Source organism: Notamacropus eugenii, chromosome 1, assembly GCF_028372415.1.
Source record: "Notamacropus eugenii isolate mMacEug1 chromosome 1, mMacEug1.pri_v2, whole genome shotgun sequence".
In the NCBI taxonomy this organism is placed as follows: domain Eukaryota; kingdom Metazoa; phylum Chordata; class Mammalia; order Diprotodontia; family Macropodidae; genus Notamacropus; species Notamacropus eugenii.
The window spans coordinates 426,125,252-426,152,855 of record NC_092872.1 but is presented as its reverse complement, the minus strand read 5'-3'; the positions used below and the strand labels follow the sequence as shown (position 1 = coordinate 426,152,855).

The 27,604-nt window shown below is 38.2% G+C and overlaps 1 protein-coding gene across 1 annotated transcript; it reads left to right on the top strand.

Moving 5' to 3' along the window:
- The first annotated feature begins 845 nt into the window (after positions 1-845).
- Positions 846-25,864, top strand: LOC140518933 (uncharacterized). Its single transcript, XM_072631494.1, has 2 exons — positions 846-1,432; positions 19,315-25,864. The coding sequence occupies exon 2, from the start codon at positions 24,327-24,329 to the stop codon at positions 25,254-25,256; it is 930 nt and encodes a 309-aa protein (XP_072487595.1). The 5' UTR covers positions 846-1,432; positions 19,315-24,326; the 3' UTR covers positions 25,257-25,864.
- The last annotated feature ends 1,740 nt before the right edge of the window (positions 25,865-27,604 follow it).

Sequence of the window (27,604 nt, the reverse complement as noted above, 5' to 3'; positions counted from 1 at the left end):
TTTTATATTACTTTTTATTTATTTCTTGTAAGAGATAGTCTTTTTTCTTATCTATTCTACCATTATCTTTTATTTTATTGATAATTTAGTCCATTCACACTTAAAATTATTAGTTATATTTGCATTTTCCTCTATCTTGATCAGAATGTCAGTAAGCATTTATTAAGTGTATAATATGTGCCAGCCACTGTACTAAACACTAGGGATAAAAAATAGAGGTAAAATATGGTCTTTGCCTCAAAAAGTTTACAATTTAATGAAGGTGGAGGGAAGGGAGGGGTATTTATATAGCTTTTATTTATATTTTATTTATTATTATTTATTATCATATTTTATTTATATAGCATTTTTATAGCTCCTATTGTGTCCTAGTCCCCAGACTAAGTACTTCACAAATATTTTCTTTTTTGACTCTCAAAAAACCATACAAGAGAGGGGATGTTATTGTCCCAATTTTGGACTTGAGTAAAGTGAGGCAAAAAATGGGTAAGTGATTTGCTTAGGGTTGCACACCTAGCAAGTATCTGAGGCTAGATCTGAATTTAGGTCTTCCCCACTCTAGAGCCCAGTGTTCTATCCATTGTGGCATCTAGTTGCCTTAGACAACAAGTAAACAAGTATGTGTAAACAGTATTGGTACAAACAAGCTAAATACAGGATAGATAGGAAATAATTTATAGAGAAAATGCTCTAGAATAAGAAAGAATTGGGAAAAACCTCCTATTGAAGGTGGAATCTTTGTTGGGCCTGAAAGGAAGCCATGGAAGCAGGAGGCAGAGATAAGGAGGGAGAACATTCCAGGCATAGGGCCAGCGAAAGTCATGCAAGAGGGGGATGGAGTCTTGTTCACAGAACAGGAAGAAAGAATATGTGACAGGGAGTAAGTTGTAAGAAGGCTGGAAAAGTAGAATGAAGTTAAGTTAGGAAGGACTTTGGACGTCAAAGACAGGATTTTGTATTTGTTCCTAGAGGTGATATGAAATCTATAGGGGGAAGGGGGAGTAAAGAGTGACAGGACTGGACTTACAACTTTAGGAAAATCACTCTTGTGTTTGACTGAAGCATGAATCAGAGGTGGGGAGAGAGCTGAGGCAGACAGACTCACCAGTAAGCTTCAGCAGTCCTCCAAGTGTGAGGTATGGGGGCCTGCACTAGGGTGGTAGCAGTATCAAAGGAAGGAAGGTGCTGTATTGAACAGATGTTGTAAAGGTGAAATTGACTGACCTTGGCTATAGATTGGATTAGCCTGGGAGAGATAGTGAAGATTCAAGAATGTCATGTCAATTGCCAACTAAAGGAACTGTGATGTCTCCTTGACAGTCAAATACAAGTTTGGGAAATGGGGAGGGTTATGGAAAAAGATAATTAGTTCAGTTTTGGACATGCTGAATATAAGATATTTCCTGGACAGTCACTTTGAGACATCTGAAAGGTATATTTCTTATTTTGGATCAGTATGATCTCTTTACTTTCATAGCTTCAATTGTTTTCTGGTTGTATTTTTTGTTTTCATTGTTGCAGTCATCGTGTATGTTGTTTTCTAGCTCTATTAGCTTTCCTTTGTGTCAATTTATGTATGTCTTTCCATTGTCACTGTTTAGTCATAACATCTGACTCCATGATCATAGCAGGTCAGGACTTTCTATATTCCACTATCTCTTGAAGTGTGTCCAAGTTCATATTCATTGTTTCCATGACACTATCTATCCATCTCATCCTCTACTGTCCCCTTCTCCTTTTGCCTTTGATCTTTCTTAACATCAGTGTCTTTTCCAATGAATCCTGTCTTTTCATAATGTGACCAAAGTATTTAAGCTTAAATTTCAGTAGTTGTCCTTCCAATGAGTAATTTCATTAAGTATTGACTGATTTGATCTCTTTGCTGTCCAAGGGACTATCAAAAGTCTTCTCTAGCATCACAATTTGAAAAAGTTGATTCTGTGACACTCAAATTTCATTATAATACAACACTCATCATCCTATCTTGCTTTGGAAAAGCCATAGCTTTGATTATATGGACCTTTGTCATCACAGCAATGTCTCTACTTTTTAGTGTGCTGCCCAGATTTACCATAGCTTTCCTTCCAAAGAACAAGTATCTTGAATTCATGGCTGCAGTCACTATCTGCAGTAGTCTTTGGACCCACGAATATAAAACCTGGTTTTTCTCCCTCTATTTGCAGGAAGTGATGGGACTAGTTGATAAGATCTTAGTTGGTTTTCTTTTTGGTTTGTTTTTTATGTTAAACTTCAATAGTTCACTGTATTTATTATATGCTTTTACCTATGACAAAGCAATATTCCATTACATTCATCTGCCATTATTTATTTAGCCATTCTGCAGTTGATAGATATCTACTTTCTTTCCAATTCTAAAATGCAACTATGAACATTTTGGTGCATATGGATCTTTTCTTTTTATTAGTGACCTCCTTGGTTATTCCATAACAGTGGAATCTTGGAATCAAATGTTTTGGACATTTTAATCAATGTTTAATCAATCTTTTGCATAATTACAAATTATTTTTTTTCAAAATAGTTGTAGTGGTTCATAATTCTCTTAGATCAAGAGTTCTCCTTGGTCAGGGACTATATTTTGCCCCTTTTTGTATCCCCAATACTTGGCACGGTGCCTGGTAGGTATTAGGCACTTAATAAATATTTATTGAATGACTGTTCCATCATTAATATGTTAGTGTTCCTGTAATTCTACAATCCCTCCAATAATGCCTATTCCTGATTTTGCTAAATTTTTCTGGGTATAAGGTGAAGCCTCAGAATTATTTTGATTTGAATTTCAATTAATTTTAAGCATTATTTCATATGGGCTTTAATAGTTTGAAATACCTTTAGAAAACTGTTTGTCAATCTTTTGTCCACTTTTATTGGAAAATAAATTTTGGTCGTATATTTTTATTATTTGTCTATATATCTTGTATAACAAAGCCTTATTAGAGATTTTTGATACAAATATTTTTGCCAGTTGATTGGCACCCTTCTTATACTACGTGTTTAATTGATTTTGTTTATGCAAAATCATTTCAACTTCATGTAAACAATATTATCTATTTTTTTCATTTGTAGGTGTTTCTAATTCTTGTTTGGTTGAGAATTCATTCCTTACCAACAGCTCTGTCTGTCTCTTTCTGCCTCTTGTTTCTCTCTCTTTTTTTCTCTCTTTAAGTTTCAGGTCAAGTAAATATGTTGTATTCATTGTGGATTGTAGTGTAAGATATTGCTCTAAACTTAATTTCTGCCACATTTTCTTCCCGTTTTCCCATCAGTTCTTATCAAATAGGCAGTTCTTCCCTAAGTAATTTATATTTTCAGGTTTATCAAATGGAAGGTTAATGAACATTTTTTTTCTGATTTTCTCTTCTTTAGCCAATTTGATTGATCTACTTTTCTATTTTTAAATCAATACCAAATTATTGTGAGCAGGACTGGTGTATAATATGTTTTTGAGATTTGGCAGGATCATTCCTCTTTCATTTATTCCCTTTTAAAATTATTTTCCTTCAAATTCCTTGAAGTAAATTTTAATATCATTTTATTGGGTTTGGTAAAGTATCCTTTCAGGTAATTTGATTGGTAGACCATTAATCTGAAAATTCACTTTGATAATATTGCCATTTGTATTACACTGGGATGGCTCAAACACAAGCACTGAATATTCCTTCAACTATTTTTTTATTCTTGCTTTAAGGACCAGGCTGTATGGAACCTACATAATTAAAGAGTGAGGCTTGGTAAATTATTTTCAAAATATTTTATGCATTTTTATAACTAATTTGAATAGGACTTCCCTTTCTATTCTTGGATTTTGTTTTTATTATATAGAAATGATGTAGTGCTTTTGGAATTTTTTTAGCCTGCAACTTTTTTGGAGCTATTTATTTTCTCAATTAGTTTCTTTCCTTGTTCCCTAGAATTATCTAAATAAACTATCCTGTCATCAGCAAATAATGCTACTTTTGTATCCTTTTTGCCTATGTTTATGCATCCATTTCTTTGGTCTTATTGAGATTGCTGGAATTTCTAGAACTGTATCAAACAAAAATGGAAGAAGGGTCAGTCTTACTTTATTTTGATGCTTTTTTGAGAAAGCTTCTAGTATATATGCTTTCCATAAAATGCCTGTTTTGTTTTTAGATACTTTTTTATTATATTAAAATGATTCCTCAATGCCTCTACTTTACAAGGCTTTTTTAAAAAGAATAAATGAGTCTTATACTTCATAAAAAATTTGTTTCTTTTTCTTTTATTCATTTTGAGTTTTTACCGTGTATACAACATATATTGTAAGATAATGCTCTCAACCTATTTTCTGCCACACTCCTTATTTTCCTCATCAGTTTTATAGTAAATATGAACCTCTACACCAAATAATTTATGTTCTAAAGTTTATCAGACACTGTTTTTAAAGATAGTTCATTGCATTGTTACACTTCTAATTGTTAGGAGTATCTTTCTTACGTTGTGTTGAGTCTTTGTACTTTCCATTTGTTGGTTCTACTTCTATTCTCTGGGGCTAAGAAAAATAGGTCTAAACCTCCCTTCTATCTGATTTCCTAAGATGGTTTTTCTGTCATTTGAAACAGGTTGTTCTTATTGAAAGAAGACACTCTTTGGTGTCAAGGTTCAGTGTCAGAAGGCTCTACCTCTTAATTACTGTATTATTCAATGACAGTCTTTTGGGTCCCAGTTTGCTTTTCTGTAATATCAGTGGGTTGGATGAGATGATCTCCAAGTATCTTTTTAGCTTTGTGTCCTGTCAGAAAGAATACTAGGTTTGAAGTTAGAGGTTCTGGACTCAAATTCCAGCTTTGGTACTTGTTAATTTATCTTTTTTATTTTTAAACCTTAAACAAGTTATTAATCCATTATGGGCTTTAGTTTCCTCATCTTAAAGATGGAGAGGTAAGATTAGATGACCTTGGAGGGTTCTTCCAGGTCTAAAAGTATGATCTATATCTTGAACTATTGCTTAGTTATCAATATGCAGTAATTCAATTTTTCACAACCCCAATTCGGCTATAAAGTCTTTTGAGCTCAGGGCATTCAACTTAGAATCTCCTCCTTTCCCTAAAATGTGCTTGTTATTTTGATTAATTTATGTGTAATATGGATGGGTATCACTATGGAAGGTAGAGTTCTTGACTATCTCAATTCTACAGGTTATTTTAGGGTATGATATCTTTGGCAGTTGCCTTTTGCCTTCTTCCTCCCTCATCCCAGATGTAATTGGCCATACTCTGTTACAATAATGCAGTTTCTTCTATCCTCAGAGCAACATAGTAGCCTCAGTTCCCCTTTCTATGCTATTTTATGGAATTTTGATCATATGAAAAGTTAATACAATGACAATAGTTCAGAACCCACTCCCACCCCCATTATGAAAGATTCCTAACATTCAGGCTAAAGTCTGATTCAATGTTCTAATTTGAATTTTCTATATTTTTAGTCAATTCCTCCATTCCCCTTTTCTTCACATGGGCTGAGTATACAGCACAAGCCTTCATGTCTGACCTTAGGTATATTATGTATGAAGATCATGATATTGGAAATGCTTAGAAAGAAGAAGGGGGAAAATATATAACAGTGTCTTTTACTGAGCTTGCTCAAAGAGCGAAGTCATGGTAAAAGCAGACCTTTTGAAACTTTCTTTGGTTCTTGATGCAATGAGTTCAGCTGGTGCCTTTAGTCTTAAATTCTCTGTTCCAAGATGCTCTCAATCTCTCTTACTCTCTCTCTCTCTTTCTCTGGTTCTACTTCATATCCGCTTGATTCATTAAGTCTAGAATGGGGTTGAGGGTATCATCTCCCCTACTGGCACTAGTTTTTGGTCATTTTTCAGCGATCTTTGACTCTTTGTAGCCACATTTGGATTTTTCTTTTTTTTTTCTTTTTTTTTAATATAAAATTTATTTATTTTTCAGTTCTTAGCATTCACTTCCGCAAGAATTTGAATTCAAAATTTTCTTCCCATCTCTCCCCACCCCTCACCCCAGGACAGCATGCACCCCATCCACCTCTTCCTCCAGTCTGTTCTCCCTTCTATTATCTGCCCTTCTTCCATCCCCCTTCCCCTCTATTTTCCTGTAAGGCAAAATAGAATACTCCATTCCCTGTATAGTTGAATTTCCAGTTACATGCTAAAACAATTTTTAGTATTAATTCTTAAAGCTTTGAGTTTCATGTTCTCTCCTTCCCTCCCCACCGACCCTCATTGAGAAAATAAGCAATTCAATGTAGGTCATATATGTGTAACAATGCAAAGCACTACTATGGTAGTTATATCGTAAAAGACTAACCACATTTCCCTTTGTCCTATCCTCCCCTTCATTTATACCATTCTCTCCCTTGATTTGTCCTCCTACAATTGTATTTTCTTCTGACTATCCTTTTCCCCAATTTACTGTCCCTTCTATTGTCTTCCCTCTCCTATCCCCTTCCCCCTTGCCTTCCTGCAGGATAAAATAGATTTCTATATCCACTTGAGTGTGTGCTATTCCTTCCTTAAGCCAAATCCCATGAGAACAAGGCTCAGTTATTTCCTTTCAATTCCCCTCCGTTGTAAAAGCTCTTTCTTCCCTCTTTTATGTGAGATGATTTGCTCTATTCTACCTCTCCCTTTCTCTTACTCTTAGTATATTCCATTTAATGGTAAATTTTATTTTTCTTAGGTATTCTTCCTTCATATTCAGCTCACCCTGCACACTCTATCTATACACACACATACACATACAGACACACACAGACATACACACATATACTCATGTACATATACATACCTACACATATATAATATATACATACATACATAACCCATATACACCTACATATATATATTCCCTCTAACTACCCTAATACTGAAAAAGTTATGAGTTACAAATAACATCTTTCCATATAGGAATGTGAACAGTTCAACTTTAGTGAGTTTCCTAAGGGTTCTCTTTCCTGTTTACCTTCTCATGTTTCTCTTGATTCTTGTATTTGAAAGTCAAATTTTCTATTCAGCTCTGATCTTTCCAACAAGAATGCTTGGAAATCCTCTACTTCACTGAAATTCCATTTATTCCCTTGAAGTATTATACTCAGTTTTGCTGGGCAGATGGGTCTTATTTTTAATCCTTTCTCCTTTGACCTCTGGAATATCACATTCCAAGCCCTTTGATCCCTTAGTGTAGAAGCTGCTAAATTCTGTGTTATTCTGATTGTATTTCCACAACACTTGAATTGTTTCTTTCTAGCTGCTTGTAATATTTTCTCCTTGACCTGGGAACTCTGGAATTTGACTACAATATTCCTAGGAGTTTTCCTTTTGGGATCTCTTTCAGGAGTTGAGCAGTGAATTCTTTCCTTTTCTATTTTACCTTCTGGTTCTAGAATATCAGGGTAGTTCTCCTTGATGATTTCTTGGAAGATGATGTCTAGGCTATTTTTGATCATGGTTTTGACATACACCAATAATTTCTTTTTAAATTTTATTTTTCATTTTTAACACATTTTATGACAGATAAAACAATTTAAACTTTTGGTCAGTTGATGCTTCTTTTTAAAGCATTTACAATATGGCCCACAAAAGATTTTTTTTGAACATTAGCCAATTGAGACACAAATAATATTTATGTTGCTATCTTCACAAGCTCTTGACCTAATTGTCTCCACAGTATTACTAAGAATTAAAGGACCCTAGCTTATTGTTGTTGGTCTAAAGTCCTAAGCCTAATAGCTTAATTATAGACTTAACCTCGGATGTTCCCCTACCAATAATCTTTAATTGAATAGATCTGATATTAAGCTTACAAACCTTTTGACTATAGGAAATTGTCACCAAGGGTAGGGACATTGCAGGAATACAATATCTCCCCAACTTCATGTCAGTTCCAGGCAGGATTAGATTGTCAACTTGCATTCAGTCAGACTTAAAGTCTGCCAGGTGTCAGTGGGGAAATTGAGTCAGGAGAAATGTACCTCAGCCCAGGCTGAACAGCAGCACTCCCACCCTTCCCATGAGATCACCTTTTGCAGTTCATACCAGCATCTCCCCAGCTTATTGGCCTCATGTATTGGCAGCTCAGATCGCCTTTCTTGCTACCCATACCTGGAGTTAGACTCAGAAGAACAGTCACTTAATAGTTGCATAGCATCTAAAAATGGCAAGTTCCAATAACCATGTTTCAAATATAATTATAATTTCACTTTGGCTAAGGAACATTTTTGAGACAAGCCTTAAGTGGCTTACATGCCTTTCTATACATGTTCTAGTTTCTGATTAAATAACAATCATAAAATTAAATTTTATTTTATTTTGCCTTAACTTTTCCATCAATGCCAAATTTTACCTGAGGTTACCTTCCTTTAGGAAATTTAGACTGAAATTCTTTTCCTCAAACTAAAGGTGTCATTGATTTATTCTCAGTAATTAATTCAGTCAATTGTTTTAATACTAATTGCTTTTACCTCACTTTGTAACGCGTCCAATTTTTCTCCCCATCACTCCCCTCCCCCTGCTTCCTATTACCTTGGATTCTGATTACTCCTTCCCTCAATGTACCCTCCCTTCTATCACACCTCACCCTTCCCTTATCCTCATCTTCTTTCTTTTCTTGCAGGTCAAGACAAATTTCTATACCCCATTCCCTGTATTTCTTATTTCTCGATTATGTGCAATGAAAGTTCTCAACATTCGTAGCTAATACTTTGAATTCCAACTTCTCTCCCTCCCCCCTCCCTCCTCAGCACCATTGAGAAGGGAAGCAATTCAATACAGACTAAATATGTGTTCTTTTGCAAAAGACTTCCTTAATAATCATGTTGTGCAATACTAATTATATTGCCCTCTGTCCTACTCTATCCCCCTTTATTTTTTTCCCCACAATTGACCTTGTCCCTTCTCAAAAGTGTTTATTTACTATTGATTCCCTTCTCCCATTTGCCCTCCTTTATAATATTCCCTTCACCCCACTTATCATCTCCTTTTCTACTTTCCTGTGGTGTAATATAAATTTTCATATCAAATTTAGTGAGCATGTTATTCCCTCCTTCAGCCACATGTGGAGAGAGTAGCTTCATTTTTCCCCCTCTCACTTCTTCCTTTTCTCCTCCATTGAATATGATTTTTCTTATCACTTTTATGAGTTATAGCCTGCCCTGTTCCATTTCTCCCTTTCTCTTTCCGGCATTTTCCTCCCTCACTCCTTAATTTTTATTTTATTTTATTTTATTTTATTTTATTTTATTTTTTTTTGTGTGTGTGGATACCATCTCTTCTGATATAACATACCCTGTACTCTCTATCTATATATATGTGTGTGTGTGTGTGCGTGTGTTTGTATGTACAATCTCTTCATCTACCCAAATATTGAGAAAAGATTCAAGAGAGAGAAATATTTTCTTTCCATGTAGTAATGTAAGCAGTTCAGTTTTAGAGAGTCTTTTATGATTTTTCTTTCCTGTTCACCTTTTCATGCTTCTCTTGATTCTTGTCATGGGAAGTCAAATTTTTCTATACAGATCTGGTCCTTTCCTCAACATGAATGATTGAAAGTCGTCTATATCTTTGAATGACCATTTATTCCCTTGAAGTATTATACTCAGATTTGCTGGGTAGGTGATTCTTGGTTTCAGTCCCAGTTCCTTTGACCTCTAAATTATCCCTTTCCAAGCCCTTTGATCCCTTAATGTTGAAGCTGCCAGATCCTGTGATATCCTGATTGTATTTCCACAGTGCTCAAATTGTTTCTGATCCCTTAATGTTGAAGCTGCCAGATCCTGTGATATCCTGATTATATTTCCACAGTACTCAAATTGTTTCTAGCTGCTTGCAGTATTTTCTCCTTGATCTGGAAACTCTGAAATTTGGCCACAACATTCCTAGGAATGTTCGGATCTCTTTCAGGAGGTAATTGGTGAATTCTTTCAATATTTATTTTGCCCTCTGATCCTAGAACATCACGGCAGTTTTCCTTGATAATTTCATGGAAGATAATGTCTAGGCTCTTTTTTTGATCATGGATTTCAGGTAGTCCCATAACTTTTAGATTGTTTCTCCTGGATCTATTTTCCAGGTCAGTTATTTTTCCAGTGAGATGTTTCACATTATCTTCTATTTTTTCAAATTTTTGGTTTTGTTTACTAACTGCTGGGTTTAACTCATTGTCTTTCATTTCTCTGAACTGAATTCTCTCTTTCAACGAATTATTTTGTTCAGTGAGCTTTTGAACTTTCTCCTCCATTTGACTAATTCTGCTTTTTTAAACCTCCTTCTCCTCATTGGCTTTTTGGACTTCTTTTTCCAATTGAGTTAGCCTCTTTTTAAAGCTGCTATTTTCCTCAGCATTTTTTCGGTTCTCCTTTAGTAAGCTGCTAACTTGTTTTTTATGCTCTTCTATTGCTTGAGCCCAGTTTAAGTTCCCTTTGAAGACCCTGGAGATAGAGACCTTGACTTCCTCTGACAGCATACCTTGTTCTTTCTCATCTGAAAGGATGGGGGGAGACACCTATTCCCCAAGAAAGTAACCTTCTATGGTCTTATTTTTTTCCTCTTTTTTGGGCATTTTCCCAGCCAGTTACTTGACCTCTGAGTTTCCTCTCCACAGCCACCCTGCCTCCAGTTCTGACAATCCAGCACTGGGGGCTGAAATTCAGATGAGCTGCTCCAAAGCCTCAGAGATTTTAGGTAGGGGCAGGGCTGCTATTCAGTGTGAGATTAAGATCAGCTGCTCAGGTGGGGGCAGGGCCACCACACAGGGTTCAGTTCCCTCAGGGGGCTTATGAGGAGACCTTCAACAATGGATGTGGGCTACTGCCTGCTTTGGGAGCCCCGTCCACTGCTGCCTCTACTCCTGCCACCTGAGGAGGCCCTAGTTGTGGGGAGATGCTGCTCCCTTCTCAGCCAGCCAAAAAGACCCTCTCACTGACCTTTGGCGCCTGTGGGTTGAGGGATCTGTGCTGTCACTGGAGATTCTGTCCCTGAAGTCTGCTCAGATCTGCTCCTTTCAGTGTTGCATGGCCAAGGCAGGGCTGGGCTCTGCTCCGCATCCAGTGCATGACAGACCTTTCCCATTGGTCTTTCAGGTCTCTCTGGGACAGAAATCTCCTCCACTCCATTGTTCTGTGGCTTCTGCTGCTCTAGAATTTTTTGAGAGTTCTTCTTTACAGGTATTTTATGGGCTGTGGGGTGAGAGCTAACATATGTGTGTCTTTCTACTCTGCCATCTTGGCTCCCTCTCCCTACACCAATAATTTTTAAATTCTCTCTCCTAACTCTGTTTTCTAGATCAGTTTTTTTTCCAATGAGATATTTTGCATGGTCTTCTTTTTCTTTATTCTTTTGGTTTGTTTTATAATTTCTTGGTTTCTTATAAAGTCATTAGCTTCCATCTGTTCCATTCTAACTTTTAAAGAACTATTTTCATCAGTGAGTTTTTGAGCCTCCTTTTCCACTTGACCAATTCTACTTTTTAAAGCATTCTTCTCCTCATTGGCTTTTTGGACCTCTTTTGCCATTTGGGTTAGTCTATTTTTAAAGGTGTTTTTTTTTCCAGCATTTTTTGGGTCTCCTTTGGCAAGCTGTTTACTTGCTTTTCATGATTTTCTTGAATCACTTTCATTTCTGTTCCCAATTTTTCCTCCGCCTCTCTTACTTGATTTTCAAAATCCTTTTTGAGCTTTTCCATTGGCTGAGACCACTGCATATTTATTTTGGAGGTTTTGGATGCAGAAGCCTTGATTTTTAGGTCTTCCTCTAATGGTATGTATTGTTCTTCTTCATCTGAAAGGATGGAAGAAAATGCCTGTTCACCAAGAAAGTAGCCTTCTATAGTCTCATTTTTTCCCCTTTTTTGGAAATTTCCCCAGCCAGTTACTTGACTTTTGAGTCCTTTGTCAAGTGGAGGGTATACTCTAGGAACCTATAAGTTCTCAGTTCCAGCACAGTGGCACAATCAAGGAAGAGGAGTTTACTCCTTTCCTGGCCTGTGTTCTGGTTTGTGAGCAACCAAAAGCACTCTTTTCTGCCCAGGATCTGCCAGTAGGATTCCCTCTCCACAGCTACCACCAGCTCCACCATGCCAGCACTTCTTCTCACCCCAGGACAGCCTCTTAGAACTGAGACCCACATCAGGTGCTCGATTCCCCCAGGGCGTTTAAGCCAAAGGTTCCCCAGCTGCTCCTGCCCTGGGGCCAGATCACACTCCCCTCTCACCCAGGTGAAACAGCTTTACTACTGACCTTTGAAGCTTTCTTTTTCATTTGTGGGTTGAGAAATCTGGGAACTGCAGCTGCTACCTGTGATTCCTTGCCTTAAAGTCTGCTTCAGTCCTGTCCATGCAGCCCAGCCAAGGCTGAACTATGCTCCTCTCTGAGTCTGGTGTAATAGACCTTTTCTGTCAGCCTTCTAGGCTGTCTTGGGCTGGAAATTTCTTTCACTCTTTCATTTTGTGGCTTCTACTGCTCTAGAATTTGTTTAGAGTCATTTTTTACAGGTATTTTATGGGCTCTAAGAGGAAAGCTGGAGCAGGTTTGTCCTTCTGCTCTACCATCTTGGCTCTACTCCCCCACATTTTGGTTTTTCTTGGTGAAGATACTGCGATAGTTTGCCATTTCCTTTTTCAGCTCTTTTTACCAATGAGGAAACTGAGATAAACAGGATTAAATGACTTGCCCAGGATCACACAGCTAATAAGTGTCTAAAGTCAGATTTGAACTTAGGTCCTCCTGACTTCAGGGCTGGTACTGTATCCACTGTGACACCTAGCTACCCACTGCCAGTAGTTACTGACTTAAACAGTTCACACTCCTTCACATCTTTCAAAACTCCCCGATTTTGACTGGATGTGATGGCACACAACTATAATCTCTCCTCTTGAGGAGACTGAGGCTGGTGGGTTTCTTGAGTTTGGGAGTTCTGAGTTGCAGTGTTGGTAATGTTGATGTCTGGATGTTGTGTTCATTCTTTGTTGCTGAAGAAGACCATGCCATCAGAGAAATGATGACATGACTTGCACTTGATTTTGCTTTGAGTGAGGGAGAGCTGTACAAAGTCACCAGCCTCACTTCTCCTCTGGAGCCATCTGAATCCAATGACCAAATATTCATCAAGATGACTGGAGATGACCCAGGATGCAATGGAAGACGTTGGCCCCTTTAGGCTAAGGTCTATTCAGGAATTCACTTAGGGTGAGGTATTGCCCTTTCAGTGAATAGGCCTATTTAAGAAGCAGCCAGTAGGTTTAAGGTTTTGAGAAAGGAAAGGAATGGAAAAGGAAAAGGAAAAGGAAAATGAAAGGAGAGGAAAGGAAAGGAAAGGAAAGGAAAGGAAAGGAAAGGAAAGGAAAGGAAAAAAGAGAAAAGAGGAGAGAGGGAAGGGAAAGGGAAAAGGAAAGGAAAGAAAGGAAATGAAAGGAAAGAAAAGGAAAGGAAAGGACACTGTCTGGCACCAATATAGTGAACCTCCATAGCAAAGGGAAAAAAAGGCTGCCAAGGGTTGGACAAACTACTCCCGTTTGGGAAGAACAGATCAAAGCTTATGAGCCAGCAAGCAGTGGACCCATGAATGGCCACTACACCTCAAGCCTAGGTTAGATAGAAGGTGCTACTCAGTTTCAAAATTAAAATAAAACAACCAAGTCTTATCAAATTTTTTCTCAGGCTCAAAATTTGTGACAGTCCAAATCATTCTCAAGGATGAGAAGGAATATTTACAAATCCCAGAATCCTAATCAGTTCTCAAATCTCTATTATATTCAAGACTGACCTGCATGTACTTTCTCTTTAAGTCAGAAGTATCAAATATGCAAAACTCACTGATCCTGACACTAAGAAATAAATGTCATCAGAAAATATTTATCAAAATAAATAAAAATATGATAGAAAATAGATAATGTTAATTTGTGGTTTTCCAAGTCAATATGCAACTCATGGATCCCTATTTATGGAGTAGAGCACCCTCTTTCTATCGGAGTTTGATACCACTGATGCAGGTGGCCACTAGAGTGGGTGCTCTTTTATGTGTAAGGGATATCAACTGACCACCAACACATAAGTGGTATGTTCCACTTATACCAAGCTCCAGTACTAATGTGGAACTCAAATTGTCCCTTTGGAGTTAATCTTTGGATTTAGAGCTGGATGGATCCTCAAAGATCATCTACTAATAGCATAATATCCTTATATATTTAAGTATGGAAAGGGCCTAATTACCATCTAGAACAACTGACTCATTTTATACAAGCAGCAAGATAGTGCAATGCTGGGACCGGAGTCAGGGAGAAGTGAGTTAAAATCCTTCAGACTCTAAGTAGCTGTAAGAGCCTGGGAGAATCACTTACTCTCAGTCTGTTTCAGTTTTCTCATCTGTAAAATAGGGATAATAATAGCATCTGCCTCCTAAAACTGTTGTTAAGATAAAGTGAGATAACATCTCTAAGGCACTTTGTAAACTTTGAAGTGTTGTATAAATACTAGCAATTATTGCTGTTCCTGTTGTTTTGGGACTTTTAATTTCTTCAAATTATTCAAAACTCAGGATCCCCCCTCCTGCAAATTTGGTCAGTTGGACGTCTATCTTAATATGAACCTCACCCAACCAAAACCTGTCCTATGGGATGTGAAAATTTACTTAGGGCCTCAAACATTCTTTAGATAAGAAGTCAGAGGAAGAATTTGAACTGCCCCTGATCCTTTGTAAATCCTCCTCTTCAATCAATCTATTTGTGAATCCTCTAAATATAGTTTAATCTGTAACCTGACTTTATTTACCTAGAGTTTGCATGGTTTGTTTCCTTAGGGAATGTATGAGATTATGATTGCTTGAAGTTTGTTCAACTTTCATGACATGGAAGAAAGTATGGGATTATAGTTCTATCTTCTCTTTAACTTTTATGGCCTAAAAGGAATGTACAAAATTGCAAAATATAAATGAATTCTTTCTCTGTCCCTGACATGGTTTTGCCTATAAGAAGCCTCTGTAGAATCCTTATAGTCATCTAGGTTTTCTGTGAACTCTGAACCTGTGTTTGAGCATAATAATAAAATCTAGGTTTTTATCTCTATTATTTCTGTGTTGTGGTAAATATATGGCAGAAATTATCCACCACACGAACTCACAGGAGATATTTCTCTCATAATATTGTTAATAATAATGATGAAAATGACAGCAATAATAAAAGAAATAGGGTGAGAGGGAAAATGAACAATCTAAGCTGAAACAGAGGGTTAGCGTCTGAGCCGTAATTCAAACACAGGCACTCTTATGCTTGATCCAATGGTTTCCTACTGGACCATGCTGCTTCTGAACCTGCTCATTTTATACAGGATAAAACTGAAGCTCTAAGAAGAAATTACTTGCCCAAGATCACACAAGGAATAAGTAACAGAGAATTTGAACCCTGTTTTTCCAATCCAGATCTGTCACTCTTTGTAAACTGGAACTGAAGTGAGCGCTTTCTGCTTTTTAAGTAAGTATTCCTCCTGTTCCAAGAGTTAGACATGAGTCAGAGAATGGATCAGTGGGAAGTATAAGACCAGGGTGAACTTACTAAGGTTCAATAAACATAAAAGTGATGAATTTAGAAGTCACATAATTAACTCAGAATTCCATGAGCAATAACCGGGTAATTACCCCTTTAATAATGCATTAAACTTGTCAGGAATACTTAGTCATTCAGCTCAAAATTTTTTTAACAAGATAGCCTATAGCAAGTGACTGTAATTAGATATTGCCACTAAAAACATTGACAGGTCCTAATTGATACCTTTTATTATAAAGTTAAGATGCTAAACATTGCTTTTGAGTGGATTAAGGAATGATAGAGGATGGGTTAGGATCACAATACCTACTTACACGAATCCTGTGAAGGTACAAAAACAATTGCTAGCTCGACCCATCAATCACCCGGATACAGTTGGTTCAAGTTTGCATTGCTTTGCTTTAAATTACAGCCTGACAGCAATTGCTGCTGCCAGGGCTGTCAGGAAGAGAAGCCAGGGGCTGGATGGGTGGAGGGGGAATGGAAAGTAGGGGGGTGAAAGAGGATTAGGGGAGGGGGCAGGGCCCTCTCTTTTCAAACTTTAGAGTCTAGGAGACTTGGCCTTTCAGAGCCCACTGCTCTGGTCAGAAAAGGGTTATAAGGACCAAATTGGGAGAGCAAGGGAAGAAAGGTTGGTTTTATCTATCATAGGGATTTTAGGATTTATGAGTAGAACATCTCTTAGAGATCAACTAAGCCAGGGATTCCCAACTGTTTTTTTAGGCCCTTGAGGTCTAAGGCCAAGGGATAACCTTGGCTTACTAAAATCTTCCCATGTCCTCTATTCAATATGAAATATTTCAATATTCTAGGTATAATGGAATGTATTAGAAGTATAGTGATATATTTTAGAGTTTACTATATTTATATGCATAAGGAACAATGTAAAATAAGATAAAGAAAACAATGATTTTTTTTATAATTATCATAAAGTTGTTTTGTCTCCAATTCATACTTTTTCCTACTAATTCCGCACTTTTGGAATATTACAATATTCTTTTGATCTAGTACAACTCCCTCATTTGACTGAGGAGGAAACTGGAAATTTGTAAAGGAGAAGTGACAGTTTAAAAATGAAGGCATCTGGTTTCCAACCTAGGTCTTTTTGGTCTCTGTATCTTTTTGTCTAGATTTGATTAGTAGCAGTTGCCTAGAAAAATCCTATTGCCATGAATGGATCAGAATGATTTGTAATTAGCACATCAAAGTAATAAGCAGTGTTAGCATCAATAGTCTGTATTCCTTTAGAAAGTGAGTAGTCAATTCTAATGGCCTTGAATTCCACAACTCTCCTAAGTAGATAACCAGTCCCCCAGTAATTGTGTTCACCCTTTCCTTTGCCTAGGTTCGATAAAAGATAAATAGGAAAAATACAGCAACATATTTTTTTTTAGTAAGCATCCATTATGTGCAGAGTATTATGGCAAGTCCTTTGGTAGGGGATAGGGTGGGTGGATATAATTTAAATAGGACACAATCCTTTTGCTCTCCAATCCAGAATTTATTCCCCTCACTACACTGTACAATTGAGGTTTGACTCGAATTTAACCCTCCTTGAGTTTGCAAAGGTAGAAAAGTTCAAAGTCACCTCTCTGGAAGACTACCAGATCAGATTTTCCTCTCACCATCCAAAACCTCATGGAGAGATGTCCACTGATGACACAGACCATTTTGGTAGACAGAATGTCTGACAGCAATCATTTGAAACAGTCATTTCTGGTGTGTCCATTAAAGAGGCCATTCCTCTGACTACCTCTTAAAGAGGCCTATTCGCTGAATGGAAAGAACCTTACTTTAAGTGAGTACCTGAAAAGGCCTTAGCCTAAAATGCCAGGGTCTCCCATTGCATCCTGGGCCATCTCCAGTCATCCTGATGAATATTTTGTCACTGAATTCAGATGGCTCAGAAGGAGAAAGTGAGGCTGATGACCTGCACAGCCTTCCCTCACTCAAAACAAGTCAAATGTAAGTCATGTCATCATTTCTCTGTCCTCTTTGACAGTGAAGGATGAACACAATACCTGGGGGATGAAGGGGGTATTTAGCATTTAATGAAGAGAACTTCAGTTTTAGAGGGAAGGAGGTGTATTCATAGGAGGAGAACAAGGGAAGTATTCAATACATTTGTTGTTTTTTGTTTAAGGTTTTCACTTTGGATGTTTAAACCAAACAGGGGCACATGCTTGGAAATTAACACAAGGAACAGATGTTTTGGATGGAACATTTCTACCTTAATATAACAATGGCAAGTCCAGCTTCTGCTACAGCATAAATCAGGAACCATGGATAGATTTTTTTTTTTTCCAAAAGAAATGAGAGGTGAATGCTGATGAAATGACTCAAATATTTTAATGGGCCAGGTACTTGTTAGACTGGTGAAAGGAAGGAGTATCTCCTTTAGAGACAAAAGGTAGCTGGGCCTGAATCTTAGCTCTGGTATTGATTAGCTGTGTGAACTGTAGGTAGGTGTGTAGCCTCTCTGAAACTCAGTAAAACTGAGATGATAATGCCGGTGATACCTAGCTCATGGGATTGAACGAGATATTGTATGTAAACCACCATGCAAATCTTACAGAACTTTAATGGCATCACTTATTATTACTAGTGGAAAGATTAGGAGTCAGGAGACCTGATTCCTAGTCCCAGGTAGGTCACTTGTACCCACTTTGAGTCTCAGTTTCTGCATCTTAAAATGATCTCTAAAGTCCCTTCTGGCTCTTTCTCTTGTCTCTGTGTTAAGTTCATTACCAGCTCTAATATTACAGGTCCTGAGATCCTTTCCTGCTCTGACAGTCTGTGTTCTATGTTCTAAGTCCTCTCCCTCTCACCTCTGCCCTTCTATGATCCTATAGCTATATATAGCTCAACATGGGCACAATAATTTTCCTATGTAAAATATGAGGTGGGATTATAAACTCATTAATTTATGGATTATTAGACCTTAAAGGGGTCTGAGAGATCACCTGCTAACTCCCTCATTTTAAAGATGAGGAAAAGAACCAGAGAGTGAGACACAGCTAATTAGTATGGGACCTGGGACTGAAAAGCAGGTCTTTGGTCCAGTGATTTTTTTCACCAAACCTTGCTACTTGTTGTCCTGAGATGGGTTCATATATGTCATTGGAGGTCTTAGTCTCCCTACTGCTTTTCATAAATAGTATTGATTTCCCTTCTATCCTGATCACGGAAAGAATACTCTATTTGGAATTAGAAGACCTGAGTCTGAACCTGGGCTTTATTGTGGATTACTTGTAGCACAAGAACATATCAGTTAATCAGTCAGTCAGTAAACATTTATTAACCACCTACTACATTCCAGGCACTGTGTTAAGCTCGGGGGATACAAAAAGATGCAAAAGGCTGTCCCTGCCCTCAAGGAGTTCACAATCTAGTGCTTGTAGGCAAGCAAATAAATATACATAAACAAGCTATGTAAGATAGGGTGGAAATAATGAACTCTGATCACTCCGTACTGACCTTCTCTATGCCTTTCCTTTTGCTCTTCTGGACCTATGGGGAAAATTCAAAATAGCAATGTTTCAAGGAGCCCAGCCCAGCCCCAAATGCTGACTGAGAATTATTGGAGTTTGGGGAGCTTAGCGTTTTTCCTTTCTTTTGGAATGGGCCCTTTAAGAAAGAAGTTTGGAATGGGAGGGGGAAGTTGACTCCTGTTAAAAGCTTGGGACTTGGCAGTTGTGTTGGAGGTCATGGCGCTCCATCAGTGTCGGCAGCCCTTCCCCAGAGCTGGATCCTATAATGTATTTATTTATCATTACAGACGGACCACTCTTTTTCTACTGCTCTTCAGACTGTTCTGCCCAAGGCCGTTGGGGTCCGACAGAGATCAACAGTGTTTCTGCAGAGATGAAGCAGCTCGTCAAAACCTGAATTAGATGTTAAATCTTTTTGAAGTGGGGAGGAGGTGGAGGGAGGGAGCCCTACTGTGTTAAGAATTTATTCTGTTTTGTTTTATTCTTTTTTTCTGTGAGATAATATCCCAGAAAAGATTTGTTATCACCCAAGTTGCAAGCTGTGGTTTCAGGCTGATTGGTTCTGACAATTCATTATGATGAATTGTGCTGTTTTGACACCCTCTTTTCTCCCCTGACTCCCAATACCTTCTTTTACTTGCTGGAATGTTTGGAGATAGGGGATGGGGAAATTAGCAAAGACCCAACTGCATGGATGGGATTCATTGACTGACCTCCTTTGATCGATACTTGAGGCCAAAGAATACCAGAGAAAATACAGTATCAGACCCAGAGTCCAAATGTGGGATTGATTGGCCAGGGGAGATGATGCCAGCTGCCTGGGCTTCATCTCACTGATTTTAGCTAACTTACTTTGGTCCAGACCACTCCTCTCCTTTGCCCAGAAAAACCTCTGGCTGTCTGTTGATCTGACTTCCATCATCCAAGTTGCAGTCTTTGCTAAGCTGATCAATAGCTAATCCACTTATCCCTTTTAGATAGACCGAATGCACTGGATCATTCTGGAAAAGAGAATGGTCATTGTTGGCATGGCTCAACTCCTTTTCTTCCTTCTCTGTCTCCCCTTGGCCAAGGAGTCTTTCCAGTATGAGGCAGAAAATCCTTTGGCAGAAAAAATGATGAAATGACTATTCCTTAGTGAACTCTGCGGGCACTCTGGAGGAGAAGGATTTTATAAGAAAGCTCTTATTTTGGCTCCTGCAGATATCTGTAATCTCAGCCAGCAGACAATTTCCTTCTGATATCTACCAATCACCTTCCCCACCTATCAAAAAAGATAGCATCTTTCTAAGTCACTTGCTGGCAGAAGCAGGATTTTGGACTTGATTCCTTCTCCTAGAGGGAGGAAGTGGGACACATGGATAGAGACAAAATGACTGATGGATCTACCAGTGCAGTGCTAGGGACTAAAGAACTTCTACAAGCCCCATGTGCTTATTCTTCTATGACCTATTTATGACTTAGCATGTTCTCGTCACTGGGCCTGCATACTCTGAACTGATTTGTTGCAAAATACTTCATCTCTTTCTGGATAAAGCCAATGTTCTAATAGCAGTTTTTCAGTTTCCAACCTAATACTGGGTCCCAAGAGTGACTATAAAGGTGATCATTAGACTACCTTGAATCCTTTTTGAGTAAGTGAATTTATATGCTATCTATGAAACACAGTAGTTAGCTTAAGATGAGAGTCCCATTTCTTTGAAATCCTAGATATGATTGTCCAACTGGTTCAACAGATCATGTCAACAACTGATTCATGAAACTTTCTTTTCTATATTGATCAGAGAGATTTATTTGTAATTATTTTACAACAGTTTAAATTTTTTATTGAATTGTTTTCTTTTTATGTAACCTAAATTTCAGAATTGATCCCTCTTTTGCTCCTTCCTGTCTTTACTCATCCAGAGAATTTAGTTTTCCAAGGATCTTGAGAATGTGGGGCTCTTCTGGGAAGGCGTATCTCCAGACATAGTTCTGGAGACTGCCCTTGAGACGTGTTGATGGTGAATACCTTCAGGGTTATATAGAGTTAGAAAAGAGAGAGTAAAGCTGGAAGCTTGAAGAGAAATGTTCTGGGGAATATATTTCTGAGACAAACCAGCATGCAGCCTGCTTCCTGGGTCCATAGCTCTTTGGAATCTGTGCTTGTTGCCCAGAAAGATTTATTTAAGACCACTTCCTCAAATGTTTGGATTGAATTACTCTTAGCATAATGCGCAGCAAAATACAGGAAACCCTCTTTGTTTTCCACAAAATCTCTCTGGTCTGGGACTGGTGTGGGGGGGAAGGAGTTGACCAATTTAATGGGTGGAATCATTTTTTCCTAGGCTTATAAGGATATTGTAGATTTGCTTTGGGGATGGTTTTGAGAGGACTGGGGGATCTAGAGCTGAGCATTAAGGGTTTAGGCTCAATAGTTATGCTTGAAAATCATGATGATGAGGAAGAGGATGAGACTTATGTAGGGGTGAAGTTCGCTGATATTCAACCAAATCATTGGACCCACTTAAAGGAGATGATAAGATGCTCAGACTTTTAATCAATCTCAATCATGGGTTTTAGCTTTAAATGTGACAAGTCTTTGAAAGCCATTGAATAAAGTGAAATGATGCCAGATGGGTAGATTGTTCCAATTAACTGAGGGAATTTATCATACCTTCTAGATCCCCTGCTGTTTGTTGTTCAGTTGTGTCTGACTCTTTGTGACCCCATTTGGGGTTTTCTTGGCAAAGGCATTGAAATGGTTTGCCTTTTCCTTCTCCACCTCATTTTATAGATGAGGAAACTGAGGCAAACAAATTACTTGCCCAGGATCACACAGCTAGTTAGTTTCTAAGACCAGATGTAAACTCAGGAAGATGAATCTTTCTGACTTCAGATCTGGTGGAACTCTATCCACTGGGACACCTAACTGCAAGAAATTTGCTGAAATGAGAGCACTTCAGTGACTGGCAAACCAGGAAGGAGAGTGAGTTCCAGCTATCCTTTGGAGAGGAGCCAACTGGTGTGTGTGTGCGTGTGTGTGTGTGTGTGTGTGTGTGTGTGTGTGTGTGTGTGTGTGTGTGAGATAAAGGGAGATTTCTTTCACCTTAGTCTACTCTAGGCTTCTTTGCTCTCCTTCCCCCTCCAACTCTGTCTTTGTCTGAAGGACCCTGAGTTTCAAAGTGATCGGAAGATGTTGGCCTTGCCTTTTGCTCATTGGTATCCTATTGGCATCCCTGGAATAACTGATAGCAGTATATGCATTGGGATCTATAGAGCAGGCTAGACTGTCATTCACTTTGGGTACCTTCAGGTTACTGATGAGAGAATAAAGAATAGTGGTAGACCAAGCTTCAGGGCTCCATAAGGATCCCAGAGAATATCCAAGGTGAACTTCCTAAGTTCCCCTGAATGAGAGAAAAGGGATTCTAGCCAGGAATAGAATTATTCCTTTGCCATACATGATCCCTAAGCTAAATATCCCTTTCCTCTAGGCTCTCTGCATCTACTTGTGGGAAAGTCTGTCACAGATGGACAGTTATGTTTTATAACATCTATTCTTACTGTAGCACTTAAACTTTATAACATCTATTCTTACTGTAGCTCTTAAAATAAATAATCCTTTAGAAAAGCTACTTAATGTTGCTTTACCAGAATGATCTTCAAATGATAATCCTGGGTACTCAAAACAGTGGCATTAAAGAACCCCCCTGACTCCTCAGGAGTGCTCCTTAAACACTGAGGGGAAGATATAGTCTTGTTCTAGGATCCAAGACTCATCAGTCATAGTGGGACTTAGGTTAAGGATCCTTAAAGTTTATATGGGCTATATTTACATTGTGTTTTCATTTGCTCTGCCACACATGTCAACCAGCTGTAGTACCTAGCCAATGAGGTAGCAAATCAAAGAACCAATGATAGAGGAAAAGAAGCTTAGTTATACAAGTCTGGTTATCTTAAAGTCAGAGAATCCACCCCGTTTGAGTTGAAATATTTCAGCAAAGTGTCTCACCATGGAAGTATTCTAAACTGAGCTTCCCTTTTTCACCTTAAAAGGAAAAATGTGCCAAATGAAATAAAATGACATAAATTAAAAGCAACTTTTTTAAAAGGGGAGAAATTTGGAAAGAACTACTCAGGAAAAAGTTACTCAAAGAAAATTTAAAAATCATAACTTTAAACCACACTCCCCCACCCCCAAACTCCAAAAGTTGGGGAGGGGAACCAAAACTGTGAATAAAATATTTAAAGATAAAATGAAGTGAAGAGAGGCCTTTGGGGAAATAAATCAATGTAACAACAAGAGGTCTCTAAGGACCCCATCCCAAAGTAAAATTGAATCTGTCCCAAGGAATTTCAGATTGGATACATGGTATCTGTGAAGATGGTCTCTCTTGGGAATTTCTTTTTCTGGAGTCATGTGCATTTGTTATATGTATTATAAATGCCTTGTAATACTTGAAGCAGCTGGCCAATGGTTTACTCCAATGTATAGAAGCTATTTTGGTTAGACGCATCTCTCAAACACAGGCCCATGCCTATAGATAGTATATGCTTCAAATGAGAGATGGTTGGGCTGTGAAAAACCCTGAAGAAAGAGTGTGGACTTAGAAAGTAAATGTCCTTCAAGAATAACACCATCTAAGATGGCGGAGTAGAAAGACGCACATACACATAGCTCCGAACCCACAACACATAGAACGGCTACAAGGAAGTAACTCATGGCGAATTCTGCACCCAGAGGCCAGGGAACATTGGAGCGAGGGAGATTTCTGTTCCGGAGAGACCTGCAAACCTCTCGAGGGGGGTCCTTCGTGCTGCGGACTGGGCGCCGGGACTGGGAGCTGAGTGCAGCCCTGCCGCGGCCGCGGCACCGAGAGGAAAAGATCCGAGCGGGCTTCAGGGACAGGATCTCCAGCAGCCACACAAGTCCCTCCACCCACAGGTGACAGGGGTCGGTGAGAGAGTCTCTTTGGCGGGTCGAGAAGGGACTGGGGTGCCCCCATAATTCAGGCCCCCCTGGGAGGGAGAAGCTGAGAGGCGGCTGCAGACCAGGGCTCCCCAAGCGGGCGGGAGCCTGGATCCATTGTGGAAGGTCTGTAAATAAACCCCCTGAGGGAACTGAGCCTGAGAGGCGGCCCTGCCCCGACCTGACCACTGAACTTAATTCTCACACTGAATAGCAGCCCTGCCCCCGCCAAAAGCCCTAAGGCTGGAAGCAGCATTTGAATCTCAGACCCCAAACGCTGGCTGGGAGGATCAGGAGGTGAGGTGGGTGTGAGGAGAATATTCAGAGGTCAAGTCACTGGCTGGGAAAATGCCCAGAAAAGGGAAAAGAAATAAGACAATAGAAGGTTACTTTCTTGGAGAACAGGCATTTCCTCCCTTCCTTTCTGATGAGGAAGAACAATGCTTACCAACAGGCAAAGACACAGAAATCAAGGCTTTTGTGTCCCAGCCCACCCAATGGGCTCAGGCCATGGAAGAGCTAAAAAAGAATTTTGAAAATCAAGTTAGAGAGGTGGAGGAAAAACTGGGAAGAGAAATGAGAGAGATGAAAGAAAAGCATGAAAAGCAGATCAGCTCCCTGCTAAAGGAGAACCAAAAAAATGTTGAAGAAATTAACACCTTGAAAACTAGCCTAACTCAATTGGCAAAAGAAGTTCAAAAAGCCAATGAGGAGAAGAATGCTTTCAAAAGCAGAATTAGCCAAATGGAAAAGGAGATTCAAAAGCTCACTGAAGAAAATAGTTCTTTCAAAACTAGAATGGCACAGATGGACACTAAGGACTTTGTGAGAAAGACAGATATCATAGAACATAGCAAGAAGATTGGAAAAATGGAAGATAATGTGAAATATCTTATTGGAAAAACAACTGACCTGGAAAATAGATTCAGGAGAGACAATGTAAAAATTCTGGGACTACCTGAAAACCATGATCAAAAGAAGAGCCTAGACATCATCTTCCATGAAATTATTAAGGAAAACTGCCCTGAGATTCTAGAACCAGAGTGCAAAATAAATATTCAAGGAATCCACAGAACACCGCATGAAAGAGATCCAAAAAGAGAAACAGCTAGAAACATTGTGGCCAAATTCCAGAATTCCCAGGTGAAAGAGAAAATATTGCAAGCAGCTAGAAAGAAACAATTCAAGTATTGTGGAAATACAATCAGGATAACACAAGATCTAGCACCCTCTACATTAAGGAATCGAAGGGCATGGAATAGGATATTCCAGAAGTGAAAGGAACTAGGACTAAAACCAAGAATCACCTACCCAGCAAAACTGAGTATAATACTTTAGGGGAAAAATTGGTCTTTCAATGAAATAGAGGATTTTCAAGTATTCTTGATGAAAAGACCAGAGCTGAAAAGAAAATTTGACTTTCAAACACAAGAATGAAGAGAACCATGAAAGGGTGAACAGCAAAGAGAAGTCATAAGGGACTTACTAAAGCTGAACTGTTTACATTCCTACATGGAAAGACAATATTTGTAACTCTTGAAATATTTCAGTATCTGGGTACTGGGTGGGATTATACACACACACATGCACACACGCACACATACATAGAGACAGAGTGCACAGAGTGAACTGAAGAGGATGGGATCATATCTTAAAAAAAATGAAATCAAGCAGTGAGAAAGAAATATATTGGGAGGAGAAAGGGAGAAATTGAATGGGGCAAATTATCTCTCATAAAAGAGGCAAGCAAAAGACTCATTAGTGGAGGGATAAAGAGGGGAGGTGAGAGAAAAACATGAAGTCTCCTCTCATCACATTCCACTAAAGGAAAGAATAAAATGCACACTCATTTTGGTAGTAAAACCTATCTCACAATACAGGAAAGTGGGGGATAAGGGAACAAGCAGGTTGGGGGGGATAATAGAAGGGAGGGCATGGGGAGGAGAGTGCAATTCGAGGTTGACACTCATGGGGAGGGATAGGATTAAAAGAGAATAGAAGTAATGGGGGACAGGATAGGATGGAGGGAAATATAGTTAGTCCTATACAACACAACTATTATGGAAGTCATTTGCAAAAATACACAGATTTGGCCTATATTGAATTGCTTGCTTTCCAAAGGGAAGGGGTGGAGAGGGAGGGAGGTAAAGAAGGTGGAACTCAAAGTGTTAGGATCAACTGTCGAGTAATGTTCTTGCCACTAGGAAATAAGAAATACCGGTAAAGGGGCATAGAAAGCTATCTGGCCCTACAGGACAAAAGAGAAGACGGAGACAAGGGCAGAGAGGGATGATAGAAGAGGGAGCAGATTGGTCATAGGGGCAATTAGAATGCTTGGTGTTTGGGGGGGGAGGGGATAAAAGAGGAGAAAATTTGTAACCCAAAATTTTGTGAAAATGAATGTTCAAAGTTAAATAAATAAATTTAATAATAATAAAAAAAAGAATAACACCATCTGTGTCTCATGATCCAGGAGAATTGCAATTCCAGAATCTAGATCTTTGGGATTCTATGAATTCTTAACATTCAAAGAAATCTACTTAGAAACCATTAAAAGGGGGAGATTTTAGTGTTCATTTATGGAGACAATGCATCTAATAGAAAGATAACAAGAAGAATATCGCGTATTTGTACAGGTTATCAAGATGTTGAAAAAATAAGACTGGATTGGCAAACAGAAAATTTGATAGGAATATGAAAATGTACTTATTTTTCAAGAAAGAACAGTATTTTTCTTTTTATAAAAATTCCTCATGCCCATGGACACAAAAGATGTAGAGGTAGAGAAATATAAAGGTAGAAAACCAGAAAATTTAGAAACATAATTTCTAGACCATAACATAATAAAAGTAGATAAGGGACTATAAACAAATGATGCAGATCTAAAGGGGTTACACTGAATAAATGTAATGGACTAAAGACATAGAAACAAGAAAAACATATTAACAATAATGACAGTAGTAACCAAACATACCAAATTTGTGGAATTAAAGCAAAATAGTCTTTAGAGACAAATTTATCTCCAAGTATATGCTGGCAAAAAAGACATGACCTATTAATTGAAGGTGCAGTGAAGAATTTAAAACAAAGTATCAAATTTATAAAAACAAAACAAGCATGGGAGAAGGATTTTTGAAAACAAATAGCAAAATTTTAAAATCCAATAAAAATGAAGTTAAAGTTCAGTGTATTAGCTAGTCTAATTGAAAAGAGAGGGTAGAATAGCAAACTGCTATAAAGCAAGAATGATGAAGATCACAGCCAATGGAAAAGGAAAAGAATCAAAAATGATTGGGCTCAAAATATTGGAAAATTTAATGATGTAATATCTACAAAAATATGAAATACAGAAATGATTATGAAATACAGAAATAGGAAATAGATACTCTAAATAATCAAATATCAGAAAAAAAGAAGTTGAAAAAGCGATAAACTAGATGTCATAGAGAAAAAGAGGGAAAAACTTTCAGAACAGATGAATTTATAAGTGATTTTCATCAAACATTTAAAGGAATAATCCCCATGCTACATAAGCTGTTGACATAAAGAAAGAGAGATGACATTCTACCAAAATCCTTTCATTATATAAATTTGTTCCTGATTCCTAAAAGAAGGAAGAATAGGGA

What these genes read in the sequence shown, in the direction of transcription:
- LOC140518933 (XM_072631494.1), top strand. Translation starts at nt 24,327, where the DNA reads ATGCCCAGAAAAGGGAAAAGAAATAAGACAATAGAAGGTTACTTTCTT.